At 43.0% G+C, this 11,751-nt stretch overlaps 2 protein-coding genes across 4 annotated transcripts; one reads left to right on the forward strand and one right to left on the reverse strand.

Annotated features, from left to right (window-relative positions):
- Nucleotides 1-1,981: 1,981 nt before the first annotated feature.
- On the forward strand, nt 1,982-8,136 carry LOC121323167 (CPD photolyase). 3 transcript variants are annotated; one of them, XM_041264045.1, is made up of 10 exons: nt 1,982-2,128; nt 3,043-3,605; nt 4,060-4,205; nt 4,477-4,659; nt 5,213-5,371; nt 5,780-5,978; nt 6,160-6,312; nt 6,590-6,711; nt 7,234-7,393; nt 7,488-8,136. In XM_041264045.1, the coding sequence occupies exons 2-10, from the start codon at nt 3,143-3,145 to the stop codon at nt 7,640-7,642; spliced, it is 1,740 nt and encodes a 579-aa protein (XP_041119979.1). In that variant the 5' UTR covers nt 1,982-2,128; nt 3,043-3,142; the 3' UTR covers nt 7,643-8,136. The 3 variants fall into 3 exon arrangements, with proteins under 3 accessions (XP_041119979.1, XP_041119980.1, XP_041119981.1); XM_041264046.1 differs by lacking the exon at nt 4,477-4,659 and having other exon boundaries at nt 1,984-2,128; XM_041264047.1 differs by lacking the exons at nt 4,477-4,659; nt 5,213-5,371 and having other exon boundaries at nt 1,984-2,128.
- A 408-nt stretch (nt 8,137-8,544) lies between these two features.
- On the reverse strand, nt 8,545-11,722 carry LOC121323168 (receptor-transporting protein 3-like). Its single transcript, XM_041264048.1, has 2 exons — nt 9,436-11,722; nt 8,545-9,056 (listed from the first exon to the last, which is right to left on the reverse strand). The coding sequence occupies exons 1-2, from the start codon at nt 9,576-9,578 to the stop codon at nt 8,702-8,704; spliced, it is 498 nt and encodes a 165-aa protein (XP_041119982.1). The 5' UTR covers nt 9,579-11,722; the 3' UTR covers nt 8,545-8,701.
- Nucleotides 11,723-11,751: the final 29 nt, after the last annotated feature.

Consider the following 11,751-nt stretch of genomic DNA (forward strand, 5'->3'; position numbering starts at 1 on the left):
CAAACACCGAACACACACTGAGAAGGAAAGGGGAGGCTTGTTCATCTATAATTTCAGGAGAGGCTGGGAATCCACTGGGTTTAATCAACGTGTGTCACTGTAACACTTTAATGACCCAGTGAACTTGTTTGGTGTTGGAGTGTGTCTGCCCCAGGAGAAATTCTCATATTTAACTGAGCTAATTATAGCCCCTGAAAGATGTTTCATATCAAGCTTTGAAGCTAAATCATGGTCCAAACCAGAGCAATAGGATTGAGAATTTTTCACGGTTTTAAAGTGATTGTAGCAAACTAAGTAATTCTATAAAGTGTCTACGCCGTGCACCTCACATCACTATAGGGTTATATATATTATATTATATTATATTATATATATGAAGCAAGCACACCACCTCCCCTGTGGTGTCTCTACCAAAATTTAAATATAAAGGGACATATTTTCTCAGTTTTTAATTAGCTCAAGTTAATGTGAATTTGACAAAACCTGAGACAGACAACTACTGGTAAGTATTAGAACTCAGAGTCTCAGAATTCATCTTAAGTTTTTTTTTTTTTTTTTTTTCTCATTTTGTAACATTAAAATGTAACTTTAAAAAAAAAAGTGAGTTCATGAGAAAGGGTATAAACGCTGTGAAAACCTGACCTAGAAAACACTTGACACTTTATTACTGACGTGGCTGTAATTATTAGATTGCACATCATACATGTATGAACAAAACAAGCTCTGAAATGAAGATGAAATTAAGCAAGGCCGGCTCACCACTCCCAGGATGGCGTAGAGAGTGGATGAACAAATATTAATAATACAACAGACAGATTTATATTTCAGGGCTGATTCCACCTCCACCCACCCCCGAGTTGGACAAGCTGATGTCACTCTGAAAGTTTTGCATATATCCAGTGACCTGCTTGTCCAATTGTCAAAAAACCTGTTAAGGACCTTCTTTAATCTAATGTCTCTACTCCGAGAACTGTGAATTGAAGGGATAAGTGATACCTGTACAGTTACGTACAAAAGTGTCAATTAAAATCCTACTGGTTAGTCCCCCTATAAATATGCTAATAAAGCTACAGCGGTCCCGTTAAACTGGTTTAATCTGGGTGGCAACGTGCAAATAAATCCCACTGCAAAGCTCCGTGTGTTTAAATACTTTACCCTGGTCTTAAGCGACTCCCGCTCTTTTTTAAAGGAGACTATTCCATGTTAATTATACAAAATCTGAGTGTGCTTGGTTCTTGTTTTTAAAATTAACCAGTATTTTTCCACTTTCAAAAAGAAATTAATCATATATACATATGCATGAAGAACAAATTCTAATTCAGTGTACATGTGTCGTTTTTAAATTCCATTATTTACATGTGAGCCGCTGCCAGTCAGACTCACTGTCCGCCAGCGTTGTCTAGAAACTCATTCTGTCAGTCAGAGAAAAAAAAAAAAAAAACTGTACACGTGATATCCAAAAAATGTGTTTCTTGTTCTGACTTGGAATGGAAAACCCTTCTCCTGTCTGGATGCTTGCTCAAATTAAAGGACCACGCAGTCAGTCTGTTTCCTGGCAGGTGCGTATCACTGTGCTACGGAACTTTATGTTTTTATAACAGTGTTTTGATTGGAGAACATGTGCTTCGCTAAGATAACCGAGGAACTAACACGTTCCATAAATGAAACATGTGATTGTCTCCCTGTGTAGAATGTGCGGGAGTACACCCCAAAAGTAAATCAACTTAACAAATACTTTTTATTTCAGAAGATAAATAATATATAACTACCAGACCATTTGAGAGCAGGGCCATTCCAATGTATATCTTGGTAGCCCACCTACAACTTCATTTATTTACCAAAGAAAAGCAACACCGCCGCACACACACACACTGGGGATCTGTGGACTGACAACACAAGCACATCACTTTGTGTTAAGGACGCTTTCCAGGAAGCGTGGCGCGCCAGCTAGGTTACGTCATATAAAACCGCTCTATATTGCAAAGGAGGGGACGTTGTGTAACCACGGCGGATGCCACGAAAAACTGGACAGAGAAAGACAGACAGACAGAGAGAGAGTGGGTAGCGAAGGGACGGAGTTTTGCATAATACAGTTAGAGCGCAAACAACTGTGCGTGTTGCATAGTGGGTACGTAATGTCTTTAAATTAATCCTATTGCACTATATTGTACATTTATTATAATTACTATTTGTAATTGTTTGCGAACTAGGTATTAGCAAATTTGTCATGTTTTCTTCATCATCCCAGGACCGTCGAAGTAAATAATATATTTATAAATGCAAAACTTTTTCCTGCACAGTGTTGCGTATTACTGTATTGCGCAATAAACAAAAACGAAACCATAAAACGAATGCCTGCGGCAACGGGGGAACTTCTTATTTAGTTTTTCTTTTATTCTTTTCTTCCTCTTGCCTGAAAGAAGTTTATTATATTATTATTATTATTATTATTATTATTATTATTATTATATGTTTACACTAACCATCTGGTTTTATCCAAAGCTATGTTGTAGTACGTAGTTTTAGTCGTTGTAGTCCCGCTACTATCATCCAGGGAAGAGTGTCAGTTCCTGTGCAAGTGACGAGACATGTTTTGAAACCAGAATGTGTTCGTTTGTGCAGATCATGAAGCAGAGTGATTGAAAAAAAAGTGAGATGTTCTGCATTGGGAGCAGTCACTGCTGGATTGTGTCGAAGCATTTTTATTGCACCGGGGAATGACCTTAATAATACGCTGCTGATTAAATCCATCTCTGATGATGTTATCCTGGCAGGGTTTGTGTTGAGATACTGTAGCTCCCTTTAGGTCTATATTGACTTGTCATCACCCGCATCTAAAACTAACCCCCTTTCTGCTGTTTAATTGCCAAATATTAAACGTTGCAGAATTTCTGAGTTGTAGCAATAAAAATAAATCCAAGTTGCGTTGTACTTCTCTTTCTAAGAGATTGTTGTACCTGTGTTGCCTGAGTTACTGATATAAATAAATCACTGACTTCTTTGAATTTAAATATTCTGAACATCTCTTTTCTCTCTGTCCAGACTGCCCCTGCTGTAGACTCACAGGATCCTTCTCCGTTGCAACGCTGTCTCTCAGAGGCAGGTCACACACTCATTCTTTGCTGCCTGGGGGTGTGTCAGCATGGAGGAGAAACCAGGCAAGCTGAGGAAAACCAAGAATGACAATGGGAACACCGGGGCTGGCAGAGTCTTGGACACAGTAAAGATAGACCAAAAGGTAGTGGAGGGAGGCAGGCAGGCTGGGTCTAGCAGCGGCAGAGAAGCGAAAGCAGCAAGGAAGCAGGAACCAGGGAAGAGGGAGAGTGCTGGGGAGACGACACGGTCGGGATCGAGTGGAGATGAGCTTTCCAACACAGGAACCAGGAAGAAACGGAGACTGGGTGCTCGGGACGTTGTCGCGTCACCACCGGGGGGAGTGGGAGGGCTGGCGAGCTCAATAAAAGAGACTAGACTGCAGGCAAGGATGTCAGTGCAGGGATTCGAGTTCAACAAGAAGCGAGTGCGCCTCATCTCCGAGGCTGTGGAGATGAAGGACGGCTCGGAAAGCATTGTGTACTGGATGTCCCGGGACCAGAGGGTGCAAGGTAACCCGGGGGAGGGGGGTGCAGGGTGTGCACTGAGCTTCAGCATGATGGGCTGGTGCTGTTCGTGGGCGTTAGGGCTGGGATAAAGTGCACATGCAGCATGACGTAGTGTCCACACTGTTTGGTCAGATACTGTGTTAGCTTAATTACTCTTAATGTGAATTGTCTTTACCTGTGTCAATATGCTGGTCTTCTCATCTCTTACATAGTGTTGTTTTCAAAGCTGGGACTGATCTCAGGATTCTAGACCAGAGAACAAACCAGCACGCTGCTGATGCGGTTTGAGATGTCTTTATCAGGATTTGTCCATTCATAAAAAAGAGGGGACTCACATAACATGCATTCCTGTGAAAGTGATTGAAATGAAGAGAAACGGAGCTGGACTGTTGCTGGCTTACAGTCGGGTCTGTTCTGGTCTTTGATTTACAAACTGATGCTCGTTTGTGTGTTGCAGATAACTGGGCTCTCCTGTACTCTCAGCACCTGGCCCTGAGTCATGAGCTCCCGCTCCATGTGTGCTTCTGCCTGGTGCCACGCTTCCTCGATGCCACCATCCGACACTTCGGCTTCATGCTGCGGGGCCTGGAGGAGGTGGCCAAGGTACTACTAATTGATAATATATATGTGTACTCTATTATATATGTACTACTGACTATAGTGGTACAAAAACAGGCTGTGAATCAAACTGCATGTCCCAGCTGCTACTACCTGTCGTTATTATTACCTGGGGATGCAGACCTCTGTCTGTAGGTTACGATTTTGCAGGCACACACAGTGGTTGTAGGGCTTTATCCTGATGCTGAAGGCTGTGTGCATTATGTAGAGTGGGGATGCACCTCACTACACTCACAGCTGTGCTTCTTGTTGTCAGGAGTGTGCAGAGCTGAACATCTCTTTCCACCTGCTGACAGGCTATGCGAAGGATGTGCTGCCGGAGTTTGTGCGGATGCAGGGGGCGGGGGGTGTGGTCACAGACTTCTCCCCGCTGCGGGTACCCCTGCAGTGGCTCCAGGATGTGAAGGAGAGGCTGCCGCGTGATGTCATGTTAGTGCAGGTACCCATCGATCCCACTGCAGGGGCATTGCGTGGCTCTTCCTAGAGAGATCAGGGGGTCTCAACTCTGATCCTCATGTGCCGCTAGCAGTCCAGGTTATTTCAGCCAGGACTCAAGTAGTTGTTTTAGGCGTGTATTGTTTTCTAGAGTACTTCAAACAGCACTGGTAATTAGCCGTTGTCAGGTTTACATGACGTAACTGTTAGAATTGCACATTGTCCCTGACAAAATAGATCAAAATAAATACAATAAAAATGATTACAATTGCAGCCAGCCTCTTATATGTGATTTGTTACAGTGAGTGCCATAGTGTGCAAGTACTTCACCAGACCAGAGTACACAATACAACAACAAACAGAAATAAAAACCTGGTTCAACACAGGTGCTTGAGCGCCGAGGTTAAAAACCACTATTTACAGACAGGTCTGTGAAATACACTGATCTGGGACTGGGAGTGAGTGCTCCTCCACTTGCATCCCTCATTCAGTTTGATGGAGAACGCTTTATTAGTCGTTGTGTTTTGATCTCGTCCGCTGATTGCTTTCTAACGCAGGTAGATGCTCACAACATTGTTCCCTGCTGGGTCGCGTCAGAAAAACAGGAATACGGAGCCAGAACTATCCGCAAGAAGATCCATGACAAGCTTTCCGAATACTTGACAGAGTTTCCTCCGGTGCTCCGACACCCTCACGGCGCCGGGTGCGAAGCGAAGGTGTGTCGGGTAACGCGGGAATCTTCCTGCTTTCACAATCTGGGGGTTTCTTTCCATCCAGCCCCTAATTACGCATTTTAACTGTGTCATTTGCCACACTTGCTTGATCCACAAGTGAGTGGTCACTAACTGCAGCACTCCAGTCCTTCACTTGGTTTCACTATTCAGCATGCTTGTGCGTGAGTCAGTGACAACATGCAGTGTGTAGTAACCAGAGAATGACAGTCATGTCTTGTACTGTGCATGTGTCTGCAGTGAGACCTCTCTGTGCATGCATGCTGCAGAGCAACCACCCCGCTGTACATGTGTGCTGGAGGGTAACTCCCCCTCTGTGCATGCTGATTTATTGTGTGTATCTGACTGTGTTGTGTCTCTGTTACTGAGTGTTTAGGTTTCTCCCCTGTGCAGGCAGTGGACTGGGAACAGGCCCGCTCCAGCCTGGAAGTAGACTGTAGTGTTAAGGAGGTAGACTGGGCTCGACCCGGGACAGAGGCGGGCCTAGCGATGCTGGAGTCCTTCATCATGGAGCGCCTGAAATTGTTTGGGTCTGACCGCAACAACCCAAACCGACCCGCGCTCAGCAACCTGTCTCCCTGGTTCCACTTCGGTCAGTACAGTGCTGCTAGTTCTTTTAATGTGGAGCACATTTCCATCATAAAAGGCAGTGTTAGTGGCTGAATGTTTTGCCCATGTGCTGTACTGAAAGTATTGTAGTTGTAGGTGCTGTAGTTCCTCACAGCCCTGATGTGCGACAGTGTGTGTGACAGAGTTCTCCCCTCTGCTTGCAGGGCAGGTCTCCGTGCAGCGTGCCGTGCTGGAGGTGCGGAAGTGCAGCTCGAAGTATTTGCAGTCTGTCAACAGCTTCATCGAGGAGGCGGTGGTGCGTCGAGAGCTGGCCGACAACTTCTGTTACTACAACAAAAACTACGACTGCGTAGAGGGTGAGCGAAGCAACAAAACTGTAGAAACAATATTTTACAAACACAAAAACATTAATTATTATTAGGAATATTAATAATACAGTCATAATTGTAAATGCATACATTGCTTTTTTTCCTCCTTGGTATAGAAGTATTCTAGATTTCAATAGCTGACCAACAGGGGTCCCCACTAGATTTTCAGCAGCCTTTCCCTGCTGCTTATTTCCAGATCATTGCTGTGATTGGGATAATTTGTAGAAGTGTGTGTTGATTGTTGTTGCTGCGCTGTCCCATGTAGGTGCCTCTGACTGGGCCAGGAAGACTCTGCAGGACCACGCGCAGGACGAGCGCTCTCACCTGTACTCCCGGGCTCAGCTAGAGGCGGGAAAGACACACGACCCGCTGTGGAATGCAGCTCAGGTATGAAGCAGCGTGTGTCACACTCGCACAGTGCGGTGTGGAATGCAGTGTATGTGAGGACTTTGCACTGACTAACACGTACTGTCTGTTTTCCATTCCAAAGCCCAGTGAAGGCATGGATCAGCACAATAATGAAAGTTGTGGCTAAAGTTAATTCTCCTGCATTGAAATATTTTTTTTTTTTTAATGTTTGAAATATATGCATAAAAATGACGGAGACATGGTCTAGATCATCGTGTGGTAACATTTGTCAGGTTTCTGGACCATGAGGAATATAAACAATCCCGTTGATACACACACTCACACAGTGTCCCATGCCATGCTGCCCTCCTGGTGCTTTGACCTCTCTCTCTCTCTCTCTCTCTCTCTCTCTCTCTCTCTCTCTCTCTCTCTCTCTCTCTCTCTCTCTCTCTCTCTCTCTCTCTCTCTCTCTCTCTCTCTCTCTCTCTCTCTCTCTCTCTCTCTCTCTCTCTCTCTCTCTCTCTCTCTCTCTCTCTCTCTCTCTCTCTCTCTCTCTCTCAGCTCCAGATGACTCTTGAGGGGAAGATGCATGGCTTCCTGCGGATGTACTGGGCGAAGAAGATCCTGGAGTGGACCAGCAGCCCGGAGGAGGCACTGGAGACGGCGCTCTACCTCAACGACCGCTACGAGCTGGACGGACGAGACCCCAACGGATACGTCGGTCAGTCCACACTGCTGACATACGCTGAGACGAGGAGTCTTTCCAATATCTTCACTGTCATTTCTAAGTCTGTGACTCTACTTCTCCTCTCCAGGCTGCATGTGGTCCATCTGTGGGATCCATGACCAGGGCTGGGGGGAGAGACCTGTCTTCGGGAAGATCCGCTTCATGAACTATGCGGGGTGCAAGAGGAAGTTTGACGTGGGGCAGTTCGAGCGCAAGTACCACCCCGAGAAATTCACTGTCTGAGCAGAGAGTAGGAGTGGGATTGACTGTTTGAGCTCTCCTTCAAGTACTGTGCCTCTCCCAAGATCTTCTGATTGGTATGATTTGCTAAATATTAGCTTTGGTCCAGGTAATTTATTTAGACACAAAAACTGACAGTGCTTTGTAAGACCAGCTGTTTCAGAAGAGAAGATTAAAGTTCTGTTCCTGCTTGCATACAGCTGAGTGTGGGGATGTGGGGTGCTATTGGCTGTGTTGTTTCTATTCATGTAAAAGTATGTTCTGTTTTTTGTTTTATTTTGTTATAATGAACTTGCTTGTAGTGTAGAACCTCTTTGTAACTGTATGCACGGTCAGTATGGGGTTTACGTCTTATCACATTAACATCGCTCTGTGTGAAAGACGGGGAGAGAGAGGAAGTGTGAGACACAGTTAAATGTTAAAGATGGAAACACTTTGCAATGCGGTTGTAACGGGTGCACTTGATTAAGAGAAAAATTTAAACAAATTCAAAAGGCCCCTGCTTGTCCTCTGCTTTTATTGTTAACATTCATTCAGTCCCAAGCACACAGAGATAATAAATAAAGATAATCAGAGTATTCATGGTAAATTAAATAAATAACATAATTAACACCTTCATTAGTGTATTCAAATCCCAACTCTTCATGCTCTGCGACAACAGCAGATGATCAATTACCATGTCTATTCTGTGTTACAGCTCTGTCTGTCCTATGTTTTTATCAACTTATTTGTCCATTGGTAGTATGCTGATCTATTTATTCTTTGAGAGTTCTGCTCTCACAGCTATTACTGATTTATATAAGAGTCCCAGGATAATATATATATATAAAGAAACGATACAGAATAAATTGAGCTGATGTGCAGTAGGATATGGAATGGATCAATCCCAAGAAAGACCACGCCTGCGTTTCTTCCCTGCTTTTATATGAACCTGTTCAATGAAACATTGCAGATGAACTTCATACATGTGTTTCTAAAATAAAAAGACTGTTGAACATTAATATATAATGCGAGTCATAAAGCAGCATGGTATGTTTCTATTGACCACCTTGTAGTTTTAACTCATGAATTTGAGTCCCCTCTGCGGCTGCAGATGCCAAGTTGGCAGCCCTCACAGTGCCTGGACTCGTGAGGCCCGTCTAGCTTCCCAGCGATGATGAATCCGGTCGCGTTCTCCTCCACGTTCTCCTTGTAGCACTTCTTGCGGATCTTCAACATGAGTTTGTCCATCAAGACAGTGATGTTATCTGAGCTGATCTGTGGCTGCTCGAGGATGGGCGTGGGGCACTTCTTGCACTCCTGCTTGCAGCAGCGCACCTTCACGATACCGCTGCCCTGTGAGGCATCCAGCTTCATGTGGAACATGACCGGAACCTGCGCCGACGCCCAGGTGTGGCGACACTGCGAGCAGTGGAACCTGGAAAAGAAGTGCTGGCAGCTTTACTCGCAGTGATGAGGTGTCGTTTAGGACAGCAAAGGAATGTTTTTTTTATGCTAAGGAGAGGTTAGGATATTTTTTTCAAAGACTTCCACACTGCATAAAGCCCAGTGATTTTGCTCAACCCCACTGCCCTCCACTTTGTAGCCCAACACTCTAACCACTGAGCTGCTCAACCCCACTGCCCTCCACTCTGCAGCCCAGCACTCTAACCACTGAGCTACTCAACCCCACTGCCCTCCACTCTGCAGCCCAGCACTGTAACCACTGAGCTACTCAACCCCACTGCCCTCCACTCTGCAGCCCAGCACTTTTAACTCAGCTACTTCGATTTCTTCACAATTGTGACTTGTCTTACCTTGCAAAAGTATTGCGGATGTAATTTTCCCAGCCTGGTTGAGCAATGTTGATATTGTTATCAAACTCAATCCACCAGCTATCGCTGAGCCCCAGTCCCTGAATCTTCTCTCTGAATATGCGCACCCAGTCGTTCTGTGCCATCCTGTCCAGTCAGCTCTGTGTGTGTCTGGGTGTTTTAATGAATGAATCTGAAGTTTTTCACCTCTTCTTGTTAACACATTCGTGATCGAGCAGCCAGAAGTCGCTTCCCACTGTTCAGGTCCGCTGTTTAGGTCTGCTTTTCAGGTCTGCTGTTCAGTTCCTAACGCCCAGTTTCTGCATCGCTGTATTTATACTCTTGTCTTGCTGTGAATGTCATTCCCCAGTCAGCTGATCAGCTCATACAGAGAGTAATTGGAAACTGAAACTGATTTCTGGTTCTGTTTTGTTTAATCCTATACTGATGACTAATTGCAGCTGGCGGGTTGACTAACCGTCTTTGTTTGTTTAACAGAGTGTTGTTATGCAAAACTTTAAATCCATGTGTCTTTTTCTTTTTATTTATTTTGCATGGAAGTAAAATCCCTGTACCCCAGTGTTCCCAGACATGAAGCATGTAGAGACGCTAGAAAATAGAGTTGATAAAATATTAAATATGATCAAGATCGTTGTAGAAAAGTGTTATTTTACATTTAGAAGTAGAAGTTACAAACAGAACAATGGCACAGCAATAGGCTCTGAATGAGGTTTGCATTTTGCAAGCACATATCTGGGCAAACGGGAGGAAATGTAATTGAGTAAACTAGACAAGAAACCATTTGAATACATCAGATATGTGGATTTTATATTTGGAATATGTCACATGGAGAAAAACCTCTTGTACAGTTTCAGAAATTAGCAAATTATATCCCCCCCCCTAACATTTTGGTGGATTTAAGGTGGACAAAATCTGAAATTTAAATCTGACACCTTGGTTAAACTGATCAAGGGTCTATTAAAACAGATCTTTACTTGAAAACTACTGATATGCATCAGTACCTACATGTCATCTGCACATCCTAGCTATACTAAAGGAGCAATTCCTAAAGGAATGGGTATAAGGATAAACATAATCTGTACTGAGGAAAATGACTAAAAAAAACAAAGGAATTAAAAAGAAATCTTAAGAGGATATAAAGAACTAATTATTGAGAGAGAATTGAGAAAAGTTGACAAACCTGTTAATAATGAACTACTTGATTATACGAAAAGGGAAGAGAGGGTTAAGAGAGTAGCATTAATACATTATTATAATTACATATTCTAAATTATTACCCAACATTTCAAAAATAATTACGAAGCATTTACGTATTCTTCATAATTCAGATTTTTTTTTTTAAAAAGCACCGATAATCCACAGTAAACATAAAGGGGTCACGGATACATTAAGGGACAGTGAAATATGTAAAGCACATGTAAAGAGTGCAAATATAAAAATTAAATCCCAAATAAACAAAATACATATTCAGTCTTAAAAATCCATCATGAGAGGATAGCAACCTTGTCTATGGTATATTTTGCATAAAATGTAATAAATTAAAATATATAGGAGACAGGTACATCATTATATTAAAAAACAATACAGAACCACCTATCAAATATAATTTATTTATTTTTCTTCACTGAAAGAAACCTGTCTAACACGTTTTTCTATTTTGATGTTTTTGTAGCTGTGCAAAACTAGTAAGGCCTCCAGAGTAAAGGTCATTTAGCTGTTCTCTTACTTTCACTTTCGTATTCCTGATCAGTCAAGTCATTCTGTCTGTTTTTTTGACATCCTAGTAAGTATGTTGCTTGTTCAATGGCAGTAGCCACAGCGAGCAAACATTTCTGTGTTCACTGTCCTGCCGAAAGGGGTCTTACTATGAGCTATGCGCTTGCGTCAGCCTTTCATACTAATGTGTTCATCGCCATGTGAACTTTCGGCATTATACGTTAAATGCACTTTTCAGACATTAAAACAGTCTAGAAACACCAAAACACAAAACAGATCAAGAGAAATTTAAATCAACACAGTAGTTATTACTTTCCATTCTGCCTACTTTTCGTTGATGTAATACTTGTTTTGAAATATTCGCTATTCACCCAATTAAAGTCTGCGCTCTGCTACTGCTGGTACTGCGGTTGGTCGCAGATAGTTTATAAAGGAGACTCCTCCACTATGTACTACTGTTAATCTAGGCATGTTGAATCTAAGGTTTCGGTTAAAATGTCATTTTCTGTGGTATTTTAGACAATGTTTTTGTTTTATTGAACACACACACACACACACACACACACACACACACACACATAT

The sequence above is a fragment of the Polyodon spathula genome, chromosome 11, assembly GCF_017654505.1.
Source record: "Polyodon spathula isolate WHYD16114869_AA chromosome 11, ASM1765450v1, whole genome shotgun sequence".
Taxonomy (NCBI): domain Eukaryota; kingdom Metazoa; phylum Chordata; class Actinopteri; order Acipenseriformes; family Polyodontidae; genus Polyodon; species Polyodon spathula.